General features: G+C 36.8%; 2 protein-coding genes across 4 annotated transcripts; one reads left to right on the top strand and one right to left on the bottom strand.

The window, feature by feature from the left end:
* Positions 1–1,889: 1,889 nt before the first annotated feature.
* Positions 1,890–7,553, bottom strand: nudt5 (nudix (nucleoside diphosphate linked moiety X)-type motif 5). Of its 2 annotated transcripts, XM_026923319.3 has the most exons (10): positions 7,425–7,553; positions 7,070–7,143; positions 6,860–6,927; positions 4,862–4,914; positions 4,004–4,111; positions 3,794–3,889; positions 3,602–3,703; positions 3,478–3,486; positions 3,326–3,379; positions 1,890–2,500 (listed from the first exon to the last, which is right to left on the bottom strand). In XM_026923319.3, exons 2-10 carry the CDS (start codon positions 7,118–7,120, stop codon positions 2,391–2,393), a joined length of 651 nt encoding a protein of 216 aa, XP_026779120.1. In that variant the 5' UTR covers positions 7,121–7,143; positions 7,425–7,553; the 3' UTR covers positions 1,890–2,390. The 2 variants fall into 2 exon arrangements, with proteins under 2 accessions (XP_026779120.1, XP_053097642.1); XM_053241667.1 differs by lacking the exon at positions 3,478–3,486 and having other exon boundaries at positions 7,425–7,552.
* A 112-nt stretch (positions 7,554–7,665) lies between these two features.
* On the top strand, positions 7,666–15,661 carry cdc123 (cell division cycle 123 homolog (S. cerevisiae)). 2 transcript variants are annotated; one of them, XM_026922639.3, is made up of 13 exons: positions 7,666–7,786; positions 9,416–9,487; positions 9,574–9,643; positions 10,181–10,213; positions 10,447–10,542; positions 11,571–11,677; positions 11,769–11,817; positions 11,933–12,008; positions 13,125–13,247; positions 13,344–13,372; positions 13,459–13,560; positions 14,940–15,077; positions 15,185–15,661. In XM_026922639.3, the coding sequence occupies exons 1-13, from the start codon at positions 7,713–7,715 to the stop codon at positions 15,269–15,271; spliced, it is 1,056 nt and encodes a 351-aa protein (XP_026778440.3). In that variant the 5' UTR covers positions 7,666–7,712; the 3' UTR covers positions 15,272–15,661. The 2 variants fall into 2 exon arrangements, with proteins under 2 accessions (XP_026778440.3, XP_026778441.3); XM_026922640.3 differs by having other exon boundaries at positions 7,694–7,786; positions 9,577–9,643.
* The last annotated feature ends 386 nt before the right edge of the window (positions 15,662–16,047 follow it).

The following is a 16,047-nucleotide window of genomic DNA, read 5'->3' on the forward strand; positions in this document are numbered from 1 at the left end:
TGGGCGCTCCTCCTCCTCCTCCTCTGCACATTAGTAAACAGTTTAAATCCTCTCTACAGTGTTCCTCTTGCCATGTCCTCATTTCCCCGACATTATGAAGCAGGTGGATTTTTGCGCATTTCTGATTTCTAATAAATGCGGATAAATTTCTTAACAACAGGAGACCTGCTATCCTCCTTACAGTCTGTAATAATGCAGGCTAACATTAGTCTTTTCTCCCAGATTAAGCTCAGGGATTTAGAGTTCCTCTGAAAAAGAAAAAGATGTGATTTTATGCCCAAAGAAGAAAGTTTTTAAAAAACCACGTGATCAGCCCTGGTGTTTGATTTAATATGTTGCTTTTGGAGGAATGGTGATTTAATACTTGTGTAATAGCGCCCCCTGTTGATGTCTGAGGTATGTGCACTAGTCTGGGCTCTCTCTGGGGGGTCACATTTTCTATACTAAAGGTGGAAAAAATCAAAGTTTTCACACTAAAGGTGGAAAAAATCTAAAATTGAGACAAAATTAAATTTTTCACATTAAAGATGAAAAAATGTCACACTAAAGGTGAGGGGAAAAAATCTAAATTTTCGCATTAAAGGTGAATAAAATCACATTATTCACACTGAAGGTGAGAAAAAGAATTCACACTAAAGGTGAATAAAATCAAAATTTTTCAAAGTAAAGGTGAATAAAATCTAAAAGTGAGAGAAAATCAGAATTTTCACACTAAAGGTGAAAAAAATGAAAAGGCGAGGGGAAAAAAATCAAACTTTTCGCATTAAAGGTGAATAAAATCAGGTTTTTCACACTAAAATTGAGGAAAACAATCAGAATTTTCACACTAAAAGTGGAAAAAAAATTTCACATTAAAGGTGAAAAAAAAAATCAATTTTTCACACTAACGGTGAATAAAATCACATTTTTCACTCTAAAGGTGAGAAAAAAAATATCAAAATTTTCGGAGGTATGTGCACTAGTCTAGTCAGTAGTACACACACTGTCCACTTTATTAGGAACACCTGTACATTCATGCAGTTATCCAAACAGCCAATCACGTGGCAGCAGCACGGCGCATAAAATCATGCAGATACAGGTCAAGAGCTTCAGTTAATGTTCACATCAAACATCAGAATGAAGAAAAGGTGTGATCTCTGTGACTTTAACCGTGACATGGATGTTGGTGATGAGTTGGTTTGAGGTTTTCAGAACCTGCTGATCTCCTGAGATTTTCACACACAACAGCTTTTACACAGAACGTTCAGGGCGTTTTAAATGATTTCAAGCTTCACATGAGGCTGAAGACTTTCCAGGGCTGTGTGAGAGTCAGGTGGCTGTGCTTCTCAGGTCTAATGGAGCCTGGATCAGGTGTGTGTGTGTGTGTGTGTGTGTGTGTGTTTGTGAGTGAGTGAATGAGCTCCTTGTTAAATACATGTCTTTGTGTTGAGCTCCAAAAGCAGCAGCAGCTCATTGTACCTGCTCAGTTTCTCCTCCTCTCTCCCCTTTTCTGCGAGCTCAGGTACAAAAGGTCATCATGATCCTATTTTAACTACTTCTGTTTTCTTTTGTTGTTGTTGTTTTTTTCTTACATCGAGCTGCATGTTAAAATATATGAAAAGTGCTATATTAAATAAAGCAAATAAAGTTTATGATGATGAAAAGGGGGGAGGGGTGCCAATAATTCTGAGTCGACTATACATTATTAACTTTATAGGCATGTTTAGATAATATACAGCCTACTGTATAGTACGATAACATGTGCTACTATCTAAACAAGTTAAGCCTAATCAATAATGTAGTCAATTCCAAAATTATTGGCACCCCCATTTTTACACTCAAACAATTTCAGGCTGTCATTTTTAAAATTAAATAAAAAAAATTTTTAAAAAAAGCAGGCAACGCGGACATGTTAACAGGCGGTTTATTAGATAAAAGTTAATACATCTCACACACAGCTGCTTTTGTTTGCATTTCAGTGTAACATTGTCTGAACAGCACAGTGACCTCTACAGAGATTTCTTCATTCCAGGCTCTGAAACAGCAGATAACACATCAGCCTTTTGGCCTTTGATCACAGCACTGCTGTAGTTCAACGTTTTCACTTCTGAGCGCATCTTGTTGTTAAATCTTGGAAAAAACTAAGAGCGTGCAGCATATAACTGCTTTCAAATGAGCTAAATTTGGACTTTTTTTGGTCCTAAATGCATTTTTTTATCATTATCATTACTAATAGACTTTATTACTGTGTAAACAGTGCAGTCAGTGCTGTTAGTGTTAGGAATGTTCAAGTAATGTCTTAAACTACACAAGTCTGCTAAAACCCTCTCACCAGCTGATGAGCAGCACTCAGACTTGTATAATTCATGCTGTACCGTTTATAACTGTGGAGGATTTGTGCATGTCATGCCTCACTGCTTGAGCACCGGGAGCTCGTTGGGTTTAAAGAAGGCTTGGGACATTCCCATGGCGTAAATGTACACTTTGGAATCCACCACAAGTTTCTCCTTCTTCAATAACTCTATAAAGAGAGAAAACAAACATATTCAGAAAGAAATCAAACACTTCGGGTGTGCGGGTATAGGAAAATAATCCACAACAGGATGGTGTGATGTGGCCCGACAAGGAGCTGAGTTCATTAACAGCGTATCATAGAGTGTTTATTCCTCTTATACCACAGTGATTTGCGAACAATTACAACTTTTCTTTAATAATTCATAGCTTTTTAACCGTTTATAGTCACATTTAATGTCGTGGAACATCCATGAGACTAGCTCAAGTTAGTTCCTTACATCTCATCAACTAATACATGTTTTTTTTTTGTGAAATAACAACACATTTTTTAATCTGTTTATTATGTAGATGTTTTGCCGTACAGGTCTCTGTGAATAAGCTGTTGCTATAGAAACGATAACGTATCAGAATGAGCGCATTAATATAAACCTGCACCTTGCAGCTGGATGTACAGTTATACAAAATTAATCAACACCTTCTGACCAATCAGAATCGAGAATTCAACAGCACTGTGGGATAAGTATTTCATTAAATAAATACTTTGAGCTGCTTATGAATAATCAGTGCTGTTTTCTTACTGTTGTGTGGCTGAAAACAAAATGGCCGCCTTGTCCACTACAATATGTGCAGGCTTTTGTGGAAATATTCTGTTTTAATTCTCTGCCTGCTATTTTTTTCAGCAATGGAGACCCCTGTGTGTAATATTTCTATTACTATTACTTAATTTTTGTCACACTTTGTGAAAATGAATAACAAAATCAATATGTGATACAATTTTAGACTAGGTATAGTTTGTAATGATTTAAAAAAAAAAATACGTAATGATACTCACCATCTATTTTCTTCTGAAATTCATCTAGAGGTAGAAGAATCACATCGACAAATTCTGGGAAAAAAAAAAAAAAGACAAAATATTGTTCAAATGAAAACAACAAAAACAGAGACGTTCGTGCATTAATATATTTTAAGGATAATAAATTTTACCTCCATCGCCTAAAAAGGATAAAGAAAAAAAATGAAAGAATGAGTAACTACGCTTTGAAGAAATCTGTGTGAGAATGAAAGAATAAATGATCTGATGAGAAAGGACACTACGCTGGAGTCTTACCGAGCTGCTGAGTGGGGTTTATATTTTCAATATCATCCCCATTAATGTTGACCATCACAATCTGCGTGCTGCAGTTAGACAGGCCAGGGTCGAGACACGTGACTGACAGGATGAGACAGGGAAAGATGTTCATTTCTGCAGCGTACACAACTCACACACACTGCATTTTTAATTCCCGTGATCATTTTTCACCTGGCGTGACTCCCACCACCTCTCCCTTGTAGCCCGTCTCCTCCTTCAGCTCTCTCAGCGCAGCCGTCTCAGCGTTCTCGTTATCATCAATCAGACCTAAAAAAAAACACAGTAAAATTTACAAAATCACAGCAAATCAGACACTCTTTCCTGAGTATCATGACTGCTTCCAGTTTCATGGGAAATGATACAGAAGTTATTTGATCAGACCTGCAGGAAACTCCAGAGTGTAGCATCCCATCGGTGGCCTGAACTGTTTCACCAACACCACACAGTCCTTATGCAGAGTTCTCTTCAGGATGGCGATGATCCCCACACCTATATTTAAAAACAAATAAATAAATAAATAAAATTAAAAAACATGGAAAGGGACAAGCAACAAAGCTTATCACTGCAAATCAGTGACAATCACTAATAAAATTTCAGCTGATGGCTAACTATCATATACACAGTGGCAATTAATGATTTAATCATCTTTTCCAATTTAGTTTATGCTGTTATTTTTCATATAACCTCTCTCAGTGTGGCACTTCTGTTTGCTGTACATATTATAAAAGAAAAAATATGTACTAACTTAAATAGATTAAACCTACTGAAATATACAAACAGATTTCTTAGCAATAAACAATAAAAATAAATAAATAAATAAATAATACACTGTATCATACTATTAAATTACATCTTGTCATATACAACACATTTTAATGTGAATATTACTGAACAGTAATAATAGTTTAGAAAGATATTAGTAACAATTAGTAACAATTAATAACAATAGTACAGAGTGAGATTAATAATTGAAATTATAACAGTGCAGTGATTTGGTTATATATTTAAAAAAAAAAAAAAGAAACACTGTAAACACCATAAGTTTCATTAAAAAAAACAGTACTAATCAATCAATAAGTTACTGTGAGACTGTAAGCCGTGATTTATCTTACAGTTGATATTAAACAGAGTTAGTTATTAACTAGAGCTGGGCGATATGATGATATAATATTGATATTGTGATAAATTATGTCACGATACACTTTCAAGGCTAACGCTGGAGAAAGCATGAGAACTCACCGTCTACATCAGTGTTGCTTGGTCTCGTTGTTCTCTTCACTGACTCCCATATTCTGCAGGGGAGAGAATTACAGAACACACTGTTAAAGCTTTCTGTGTAAATAAACACACACCTGCTTTACTGTCACACCATCCACACTGCGAAATGAAATCCCGAGCCTCCAGGATCCGAGACAACACAGGAGCACTATACTATACTATACACACACAATTACAGAAATGTGGACTCTGTAATTATACAGAAGAAATGAATAGTATATGTTTAATACAAGAATAATGTGGCATATTTTACAGTTTAAATACAATGAGTGCAGATCAAAAGGACAACGACACACAGTAAAATAAACTACACAGTACAAGCATCTCACTCAGTCTTAAAGAGCAACACCATGAACTAGGGGTGAGGTTTATTTGATGCCAAAACACATCACTGTACACAATACACAATTACACAACACAAACATGCTTATAGCTTACACAGTTTATTATATATATTATATGCTATTAGAGGGATTATAATAGAGCTCATTATAGAGCTCATTATAAAGATTATATATACTTGCAAAAGTATTCAACCCCCCTGGAACCGATCAGATTTGTCTGAATACATATATTCTTCCTGTCAGTATTTTTTTACTGCAAACTCTTTACAGTGGATTTTCAAAGGCAAAATTAATTATAGGTCAGCAAGTAATCAAAAACTGAAACATGCTTCTCGCATAAGTATGCAAACCTCCAGATTCCAGGAAGCTCCAGATGAAAGATATTGTCTTAACAAGGACACAACTGACTTATGATTGGCCTTCGTCTGTGAAACATTACAACTCATTTTCTGAACAAAACCCACCTCAGTTAAACTGTTGTCATTGACGAGACTGTCAGTCTGAGGGAAAGGAGTGAAAATGAAGACTAAGGAGCATTCTACAGAAGGTAAAGAAAAGGTAAAAGAATTTCATAACTTAGGAATAGGGTGTAAAATTATATCTAAGAGGTTAGACATCCCAGTAAGCACTGTTGGCTCAATAGGGAGGAAGTGGAAGCTGCATCACACCACTGAAGCGCTACCAAGACCAGGCCCTCCTTCAAAATACAGCGCAAAAAACAGACAAAGCCTGGTGAGGGAAGCCACAGTGAAGCCAACAGTCACGCTGAAGGAGTTATAGAGTACAGTGGCTGAGAGTGGAGTGAAGGTGCACCACACAACTATTTCAAGAGCACTACATAACTGAAGACTGTATGGGAGAAAGAAATTGTTGCTCAAGAAGATCCATATGAAAGCCTGAGAGTGACCCAGTGAGAATGTGCTTCTTTGGTGTGATGAGACCAACCTGAATTAACACCATCCCTACAATGAAATATGGTGGTGCGGCATCATGCGTTTGGGACTCTTTTCATCCTCAGAATCTGGGTTCCTTGACATAATTGTAGGGAGAATGGATGGAGCAAAATACAGGGGGATATTACAAGAGAACCTGCTTCAAAGCTTGGTAGAAACTTCATCTTTCAGCAGGACAAGGCCAAAGCAATGCAGGAATGGTTCCAAACAAAAAAGTAAATATTCTACAGTGATCAAGTCATAGTGTAGATCAGAATCCTGCTGAGACTCTGTGGGAATGTGTGAAAATTACAGTCAACAAACAACATCCAACCAACCTGAAGAATCTGGAGCAAGCCTGAAACTATGGACGGGGAAAAATATCTCACGAAGAGTGTGCAAAGCTGGTAGGAACTTTAACCAAACACACTTAGTTCTATCAAGTACTAGTTTGAAAAGATTGAATACTTACACAAGCAGCATATCTCAGTTTTACACCTTTTTGTTTTTAAATATCTACTGACAAATGATTAATTTTGACTTCAGAAATTTACCTTAAGAGCATACTGGGTTGCAATAAAATTACTGGCTGGAAAAAAAAGTATGAGTGTCTTTTAATCCAGATGAATCTGGTGACTTTTCAGGGGGTTGAATACTTTTGCAAGGCACTCAGTGATTTGTACCTGGTGCTTCCAGATGGATCCACATACGTGGTCTTCTCAAGCTTCACCCACTTTCCAGTCGCTGTAACCTACAGAGGAACACACAGAGGGGTGTGTGTGTGTGTGTGTGTGTGTGTGTGTGTGTGTGTGTGTGTGTGTGTAAGCTGATCAGGGCACAGCTCAACACTTAGAGTATTAATTATGTCAGTAGCAGTGTTAGTTGATGTTTACCTCCTCTTTGACTACTTGAGGCTGTGTGCTGCTTTTCTCAGGACAGCTCATGGTGTCTGTGTACTGTGTAATCTCTGCACACACACACACACACACACACACACACACACACACACACAGAGTTAACTCATTTGATGAACAAACTGAATGTCATCATTAAACACAGCCCTTAATCGGTGAAAGTTCACTACACTTCCGCACTACGTGGGGTTTATTCGACCTGTTTCAGCCCTGCAGAGGATCCGTTTGAACTTGCTAAAATACTTCAAAAAACATTCAACCTCTGTGCTGTAAAATATATATAAACATATATATAAACATATATAATAAAGGTGAGAATACTGATGTCACTCACGTGTAAGGATCCAAAGTTTTGTCACAATTTGAAACGGCCACCTACTGGTGTAACCCAAAAACCTCCCCCCTGTCAACCATTACTATTCTTTATTTTATTACATTTATGCTATGTTGTGGATTCTATTTATTATCTATCTCTAAAATAACATTCTACATTTTATGTGCATACACAATAACACAAATTGTGTTTTTCGAGGCACAAAAACAACATAGGAACTATTGTCTTGGGCTCTTGTTGAGTAGGACTCATTTAATGTTGCACAATCATCCCTGACTGTAAAGCATTATGAAGAAAGAGCAAGTTGCTAATTGTCAGTTCTCGGTTTGGTATCCTTTATTTAAGAAACATACCATTAAAAGGTAAGTATGGAGTGTTGTAGTGTTTATAAATCTCTTAATATTTTGCTTTTATTATATTCTGGGAGGAAAAAAAGACTTATTGAAAGTAGCTAGCTAACTTAGCACGCGCTGCTAAATATGAGTAAGGTAGCTATGACAGGTGAGTGCAGGATGAAGGAATGTATTGTATAATATTTATACAGGTAAACAACGATTATAAGCCTGAAATATAAAGGATAAATATACAAGGGAGTAACAGTAATGCTGACTTAAGTTTTTATTTAACCCTTTCATGCTTAAATTATTTAAAAAATATATTCAGATTGTTTAGATGTTATTTTTATTGCTTTGGATAACAGAAGAATTGTTGCCTTTTTGTAAATATCACTTATATTAAAAAGTAAATGAATTGCCCATGTGTAGGAATGTCGAGTACAAGAAGATAAAACACTGTACCTGAAATAAAAAGATTTATAAAGAGAAACAAAGACATTTCTATATATAAAGTACATAATATGTAACACAATATACAGGTTTGCTGATAAATGAAGAGCAAAACAGTAGTATTGCTTTAAAACCTGTTTGATGACACAAAAGTAATTTCAGTATAATAGTTAAAACAACATAATTGACATAGAAAAGGAGAAAAAAATATTTTACAGTTTGAAAGATTCAGCAAAAAAAGTTTAAACATCATTTAACATCAGCTGCTTCCAGAAAGTTTGTAATTATTTAAAAAGAATGAATAAAAAAAGGATATCATGATATCTCAGAAAAGTACAGTGATATAATTTAGCATGATATCGTTGTTATTATAGTCATTTCGCCCTAAGCTAAAATGTAAAAAAAAAAAATTCTTCCAATGGGTTTATAAACAAAAATTGTTAACATGTAGGACTAAAACTGTAGAAAATATCATTTTTAAAAAAACTGCAGCAATATTCTTGATGTAGAAAATCGCATAATGAAGCAGATTTCAGAAGTAAAAAAAAAAATTACCTTTTTTTTTCAATCTTTAAATTAAAAAAAAAAGCTAAGGTATATAAAATAAAAGCTATATATATATATATATATGTGTGTGTGTGTGTGTGTACATATATATATATATATTATATATATATATTTTTTTTTAATTTAAATAGTGATTTTGTGTAGAAAGGGCCCCTGGAGGACTAGTGGTTAGGCCTCTGCTCTGGCCCGGGTTTGATTCTTGCCCAGGAACCAGCCACTGGGGTTGCACAAGACAGTGCGCTCTCAGTGCCAGTCCCAAAGCCAGATAAAATTGGGGAGGGTTGCGTCAGGAAGGGCATCCGGCGTAAAAACTGTGCCAAATCAAATATGCGGACCAATGATCCGTTGTGGTGACACCTAACAGGAGCAGTTTTGTGTAGAAAGTTTGTGTAGATATTCCAGAGACATGCTGCATTGAGAACAGCAAATATTCTAGAAAGCAACAGAAATCAGGTTTTACACTTTATGTTAAATTACAGTAAAGGTTTAAACTGACTTGTTATTTACATCAAATTTTTTCCTTAAACCGACTGGCCGTAAGTGTGGATGCTGCGACTGCTTCTGTCGTACTGACTTAGCAAAAATAATAATACAATTTTTTTTTTTTTTTAAATGTTGTAAATTTCTATTTTCCCCCAGCTTGATTCTTCCTCTGCCTCAGAATGTAATCGATTACCTTTTGGATGACGGAACATTAGTGGTTTCTGGAAGGTGAGAGTTCTTAGTCTTTAATTAATTCGCTAATTAGATCTATTTGTAATTAGTCCAGATGATTAAGCTGTAGATCATGTTTGCAGCAGCGAAAACAACAACAATCAACCTTCACAGAACAATAACAGCGGCTCAGAAGACGAGGACGATGTTCAGGTGGGTGACGTCGGCTTAGAGGTCATCTCGAAAGAAATATAAAGACACTACAAGCGTTTCACTGGTTATTTAAAATGGGCCAAAGTTTCTTCTAAATAGCTGCATGACTCTGTACAGTATTTATAGAAGTATTTACAGTATTAACACAGTTGGGATAATTAACGCTGCTATAACTCAGCTCTAAATGAATCAAGTTAACATCCTTTCATCAGATGTGCAACACGTGTGTGTTGAATACTTCAGGACGTGCTGTTCTAGGAAAACGGTGGTAACAGTAACTCCACTGTTGATTATTTTTCTATAACAGCACCCCAAAGTGTTTCATTCTTTACTTTGTTACTCAGCATTGTTTTTTATTAGCATATAAACCTCAGTCCTGGTGCACACCTCTACTGAGAACCTCTACAAGCATGAGCTCAGGTTTAGGGAAATACTAGACTCAGGTTAAAGAAAGCAGAGGGGAATAATAATAATTAGATTAAACGTGTCTCGTGTGTAAAATAGTTTCTCTGTGTCTGAATGCTCTCTCTTTACCAGTGGTCCGACGACGAGACAACAACAGTCGTCACGGTGAGTGTTACTGCAGCTTGGAATGTGTGTTTTGATAGATTTTACAATACCAACATAAGTTTCTAGGACATTTACACAATTCTATGAAAGTTAGCTAGAAAACATCTTTCTGTTCCACATCTTTAATATCTTGTTTTAGTATTTTCCATTCTCTGTGCTTTTTCCTTATTGATATTTCATACTTATTGTTATTCAGTGACTGCATATATTAAATTTTCTTTATTATTTTACAGGCTCCAGAATTCCCAGAATTTAGCTCCGAAGTGCAGGAAGCAATAAATTCTCTCGGTGGACGCGTCTTCCCTAAACTGAATTGGAGTGCACCACGGGTGAGCAGAACACTCACATCATCTCGTCTTAACGTAACGTCACAACAAAACTATATGGTGATTTGAAAGCAAAAACACTAGTGATACACCAGAATGACAATTGTTGGTCAAAACACAAATTGAAGACGCACTCAGTGAAAACCAAATGCGCTGTAAAATTCTTGATTGTGATTGGTCAGAAGGTGTTGATTAATTTTCTCTGACAATAGTGCAGCTGCACATCACAGGTTCTAATACATTACCGTTTCTATAGTAACAGCTTTCACAGGGTCTTGTGTGGCGAACTCGCTACATACACTGATTTTTATTTATTTATTTATTTTTTAAGTGTGTAATTGTGGATATGGTGAAGTTTTCTGTAAGGAGACGTTTATTTTACATTAGTGGAAGGAGTCTCCAGCTCCAGCGCTCTGTAACCCTAGTTTGTGTTTTTGCGTTTTGTTTCTCGGTACCATGACAAGCTGCATTTTTTAAAAAAAATTTTTTTTATTTTGTTAAAAAAAAGAGAGGCTGGTGAGAGAACGACTGTTTATAGCTGCTATAATGTAAGTGATAACTGGAACTAACCTGTTTCGTGGACGTTCCACAACATTACATGTGACTCTAAATGGAAAAAAGGACAACATATCATTCATTCAAAATAAAATCCTGTTCATGTTGGAAAATTGCTGTGATGTAAGAGGAGTAAAACACTTTGGGATGAGCTGTTGTAGGAAATTAATCAACTTTGTGGTCATAACAATAACTCTGCTGTCAGTCCACCCTGTCGTTGATTATTTTCCTATAACGGCACGTCCCACCAAATCTGTTTACACAGAGAAATTTAACACAAAAGTCCCAAAAGTAGCGTATTTGCAAGGGATTCTGTTTAATCTGGCAACACTGTGCAAGTTCCTGACACTGCTGCAGGAGAACAAGATAAACTTTTGAACTGATGTTTTGATTTTTTTATCAGTCAGTTGTTGTATTCTGCCATCTTTCCTAATTAATAACCCACGTGTGTTGTGTTTGTTTCCTCTCACGTGTAGGATGCGAACTGGATCGCCCTGAATAGCTCTCTGCAGTGTCAGAGTCTCAGTGACATCTTCCTTCTGTTTAAAAGCTCAGACTTCATCACACACGATCTCACACAGCCGTAAGTGAACCGGTTCTAGCAATCTTCCTCACACAGACCTGCTTACTGCGCTGTGTTGAACACTCGAAGCTTCTCTTCTCTTCTGTGGCAGGTTCCTTCAGTGCAGCGACGACTCTCCAGACCCTGTTATAAACTATGAGGTGCAGCACACACACACACACACACACACACACACACACACACACAGAGCACTAATTACATTCACTAAGTGCTTCCTTTATACTCAGACATTTCCGTTTGTCTGCTCGGGTCTAGCTCGTGCTGAGGAAATGGAGCGAGCTCATTCCTGGAGGGGAATTTCGCTGCTTCGTGAAAGAGAACAAGCTGATTGGTATGAAAACGTCACATGATTATGGAGTCATTTCTCTCAAAATCAGGCCATTCGATCATTTCTTTAATATCCGGTTTTCATTTAAATTTCAGTTCAGGGAAAATAAACCACGATGACTTTGGGACGCTGGAAAAGCTCCGACACTGGAGACTCCTTCCATAAATGTTAAATAAACGTCTCCTCATAGAAAACTTCACCATATCGACGATTATACCATTTTCTTTGTTAAATAACAACACATTTTATCATCATAAAATCAGTTTCTAATTAGATTTGGGTTATGTGAAGCGGCTTCCATACAAGTCCCTGTGAATTAGCTGTTACTATAGAAACTTGTGATTTGCCAACACAAGCATCAGAGCTGCTGTTCTAGAAAAATAATCAACACCTGACCAATCAGAATCGAGAATTCAGCAGCGCTGTGGTATAATTTCATATGATCAGTAATTCTTATATAAATATAAATATACCTTATAAACATCAACAAGTCATTGTATGTGAACATCACACGCTTAAAATGTGATGTTTTACTCCGTCTGCAATATTATGACTTCTTATACGTGCAGTATGATTGACTTTTATCCAAGATTTGTATTTTTACATATTGTTTTTAACGTGCTTAATATTTGTAATGTTGTGTTAGTGCCTTATGTTGTCATATTATTTACTGAAATTTGACTTTTGGAAGAGTTGGAGTGAGTTGATCCTACTCATAGATCATGAGCTACAGTAAAAAGACTTCGTTGTAGGAAGCACCTGTGTATCCTTGATCTAGAAGCCTCATAAATCCTCTCTCCTCTACGCCTTTTTAACACACTTGAATTGATGCGTCCTTCATGATGGCGTTCCTTAAAGATGTAGGACCGTGGAATGAAGGACGCATCAATTAGGAGTTCGAAGACACGTGTGGAACGCTGTGGGCTTTTTAACTGTATTTGCAGTTCTCCTCTCAGACAGAAGAGGGTGGGAATACTTATGAGCGGCTCCTCTGATATATAATGAGCTACAGTCAGGATCTGATTCGATACATAAATGCTAACTGATGCAGCTGTTCCTAGTATGCTCGATTTTTCTTTTTGAGGAGCACGTGATCGTGTGTCTGATCTCGGCTTACAGGAATCTCTCAGAGAGACTACACACAACATTACCAGCACATCTCCAAACAGGAAGCGAGTATCTCCTCCTCCATCCAGCAGTTCTTCAGAGAGCACATTCAGCACCAGTTCCCCAACGACGACTGTGAGTCACCTCCGCTAGACTGCACACAGAAATGAGCAACAAAGTGAACGTCTCAGAGTTATGACGTATTCTTGTGCTTTCTTTCCCCCTCTACAGTTGTCTTGGATGTGTACAGAGACAGCACGGTGAGGACCGAAATTCTATTACTCTTATATTATAAGCAATATTAATCGTGTTTTTAAGGAAGGTGTTCATATTCTGTGCGTAACAGGGACGTGTGTGGCTGATCGACTTTAATCCGTTCGGCGAGGTTACAGACTCGCTGCTCTTCACGTGGGAGGAGTTAACATCTGGAACCAATATTTCGTTACAGGTACTGCGCTAGAAGTTCAATAAGCCCTAAAACTTTTAGCGATGAACGCCTTTTACTGATGAGATTGTTGAGACTTTACAATGAAGGAAAAAAGCTGAACTTGGACAGTAAAACACTAATCTGCTTAAAATCTTTTCGGAAGAACACAGTAAACTCTCATTATTGATTTCGAAATAAAAAATTATGCTGCTAACGTGGAAGTAGGAAGTCGGAACTAGGAGTTAAGTCATTTTCAACCTGGTGTATACAGTAAAGGTCATTTAAAAGTGAAGAAATCCTGCTGTGTTTACTGTTGAAGCTGTGAGCAGCCATATTGATTTGTCATTTGGTTGAGGAGACCTTCTCAAGTTTCCAAATACGTATTCCAAGTTTAGGGAGCGTTTTGTTTTTTGTTTTTTTTTCCTCCCCCCTGAGTTACAAGTTTTAGTCAAATGCAGTATTCTTCAATAATAAAGCTGTTCCTCTAGTGAGACCCAAGAGTTTTGTGGTGGTGGTGATAAGCTTTAGAGTATTTTTGAATATAAGGCAAGGATATATTTGTTTTTTATTTTTAAGCAGCAGATAGTGTAATGAAAATATTACAGTCAAGCCACGATTGAACAAGAGACATTGGGTGTGTTCACACTCCTTAATTCAGAGCAGAACTGATACTTTTGCTTTGTTTGCTGTTTGGTTTGGTGTAGCTCTACACAGCACATAATTAAACGAACCAAAAAGCAAAACAAGCATGAGCTGAAGAGCGTGTAGAGATGAAAATGTGCTCGTTAAACAGTTTCATTCTTTGGTCGGAAATACTGCAACAGAAAAAGGGTCAACAAACGTTTACCAAGTGTGCACAGAAATCACAAAGATCACCTGAGTGCGGAGAACACGGAGCAGGTGTAAAAAAAAAAAAAAAAAAAAAGATTAGATATTTATAGAAATACTGTATCTACTTTAAAACATTCTGTGAATAGCATCCATCATTTTCTATTTTCTCTTTTTCTTTGTTGATACAAATCTCCAGAAGGGCTTCACATGGCATTTCTGCAGTGCTACAGTTCTGTGCTTTGGATCAGTTTAGCAGCTTGCATCTTTAAAAAGAAATAAATAAATAAATGTAAAAATTTTAAAACTGCTGCAACCTTAAACACACGACACTTTTGATTCAGTTCCTGCAGTCGAGTCAATTCAGAGTTGAATCGCTTTCTCGCTAGAGTTTGTTTGGGAGCAGACCGAGACCACCTCACTCTGCCGCAATCGTTACCATAGAAACGACAACATAATAGAATGAATGCATTAACATAAACATGTGATTTGTCTTGCGAATGGAATTACTGTCAGAGCTGCTGTTATGGAAATTTAAGAGTGGAGAATTCAACAGCGCTGTGTGTCAACAGGATGGTCCTGCTTTCCGTTACACCACCAGCGAAGTGACCGTCCAGCCAAGTCCGTGTTTGTCTTATCGAATCCCGCGAGACTTCCTGGACCTGTCCACTGGAGAGGACGCTTATAAGCTAATCGATTTCCTCAAACTGGTGAGCGACCGTTATTTTATTAGATTTCTTAATTTAATTGTAAATAAGAATGCAGTCACTCCATAAAGGAGAAGAGCTTTTCTATTAAAAGTTTCTCTTCACTGTAGAAAAAAGGTCAGCAGGAGGACGAGGAGGACGGCGATGATGATGATGATGATGATGAGCATGATGAGCCTCACATGGCCAGTGTGTGACACTGACTAGATCTGATAAGCCAAGAACTCCTGTTTCCTAACAGTCACTTCCTCCTGTGTGTACTCATTAGGGACGAATCTTTAATTTACCACAACATAATGTCTGTAATGTACATAGTGTAAACTTCCACAGGCTGCATCAGGAGATAAAATACTACAACGCTCTGGTCTTATCCACACACCTACAAGCAAATACGCAGCCTAAAACACACACCTGAGTCTGTTTAGGAACATCAGATCAATGCTTTGCCTTAGTGCATAATGGTGTAAGAATAAATTAAGAAATAATGATGTAATGATATTTAATGTGTGCTTTTCAAATGTACACTTGTAAATGTAACAATAAAGCAATTTGATTTTGTTCTGAATAAAAGTACGTTTACATAATTACACTGCTGTAATTATTATTGTTCTTATGAATATATATTATTAACCGTGTTTGTTTAGTTTTAGATGCCGTGATCATGTGATGCAGAAAAATGTTTGTATGTCAGTAAAGAAAGATTTCTTTTCAAGAAAAATGTACTGAAGCCTGTTGGGGTTTCCTGCCAAAACAGCAGTGTGAGACAGTCAGAGTCGTCAGAAGAACTGTGGAAGATTCGCCAAGATGTTCAGAAAAACGTCTTAACCAGCCTTAAAAAACTGCACAGAGTGTACCTGAGACTACTGATTCATTTTTGAATCAGCGTTGTCAGGCCAAATATTGAATTTTAGTTTATTACTATTTACTGCTCTTTGTTACTTTTTTAAAAATTTTTGCAAGGCATTTTTGCAGG

This window comes from Pangasianodon hypophthalmus, chromosome 18 (genome assembly GCF_027358585.1).
Source record: "Pangasianodon hypophthalmus isolate fPanHyp1 chromosome 18, fPanHyp1.pri, whole genome shotgun sequence".
Taxonomy (NCBI): Eukaryota; Metazoa; Chordata; class Actinopteri; order Siluriformes; family Pangasiidae; genus Pangasianodon; species Pangasianodon hypophthalmus.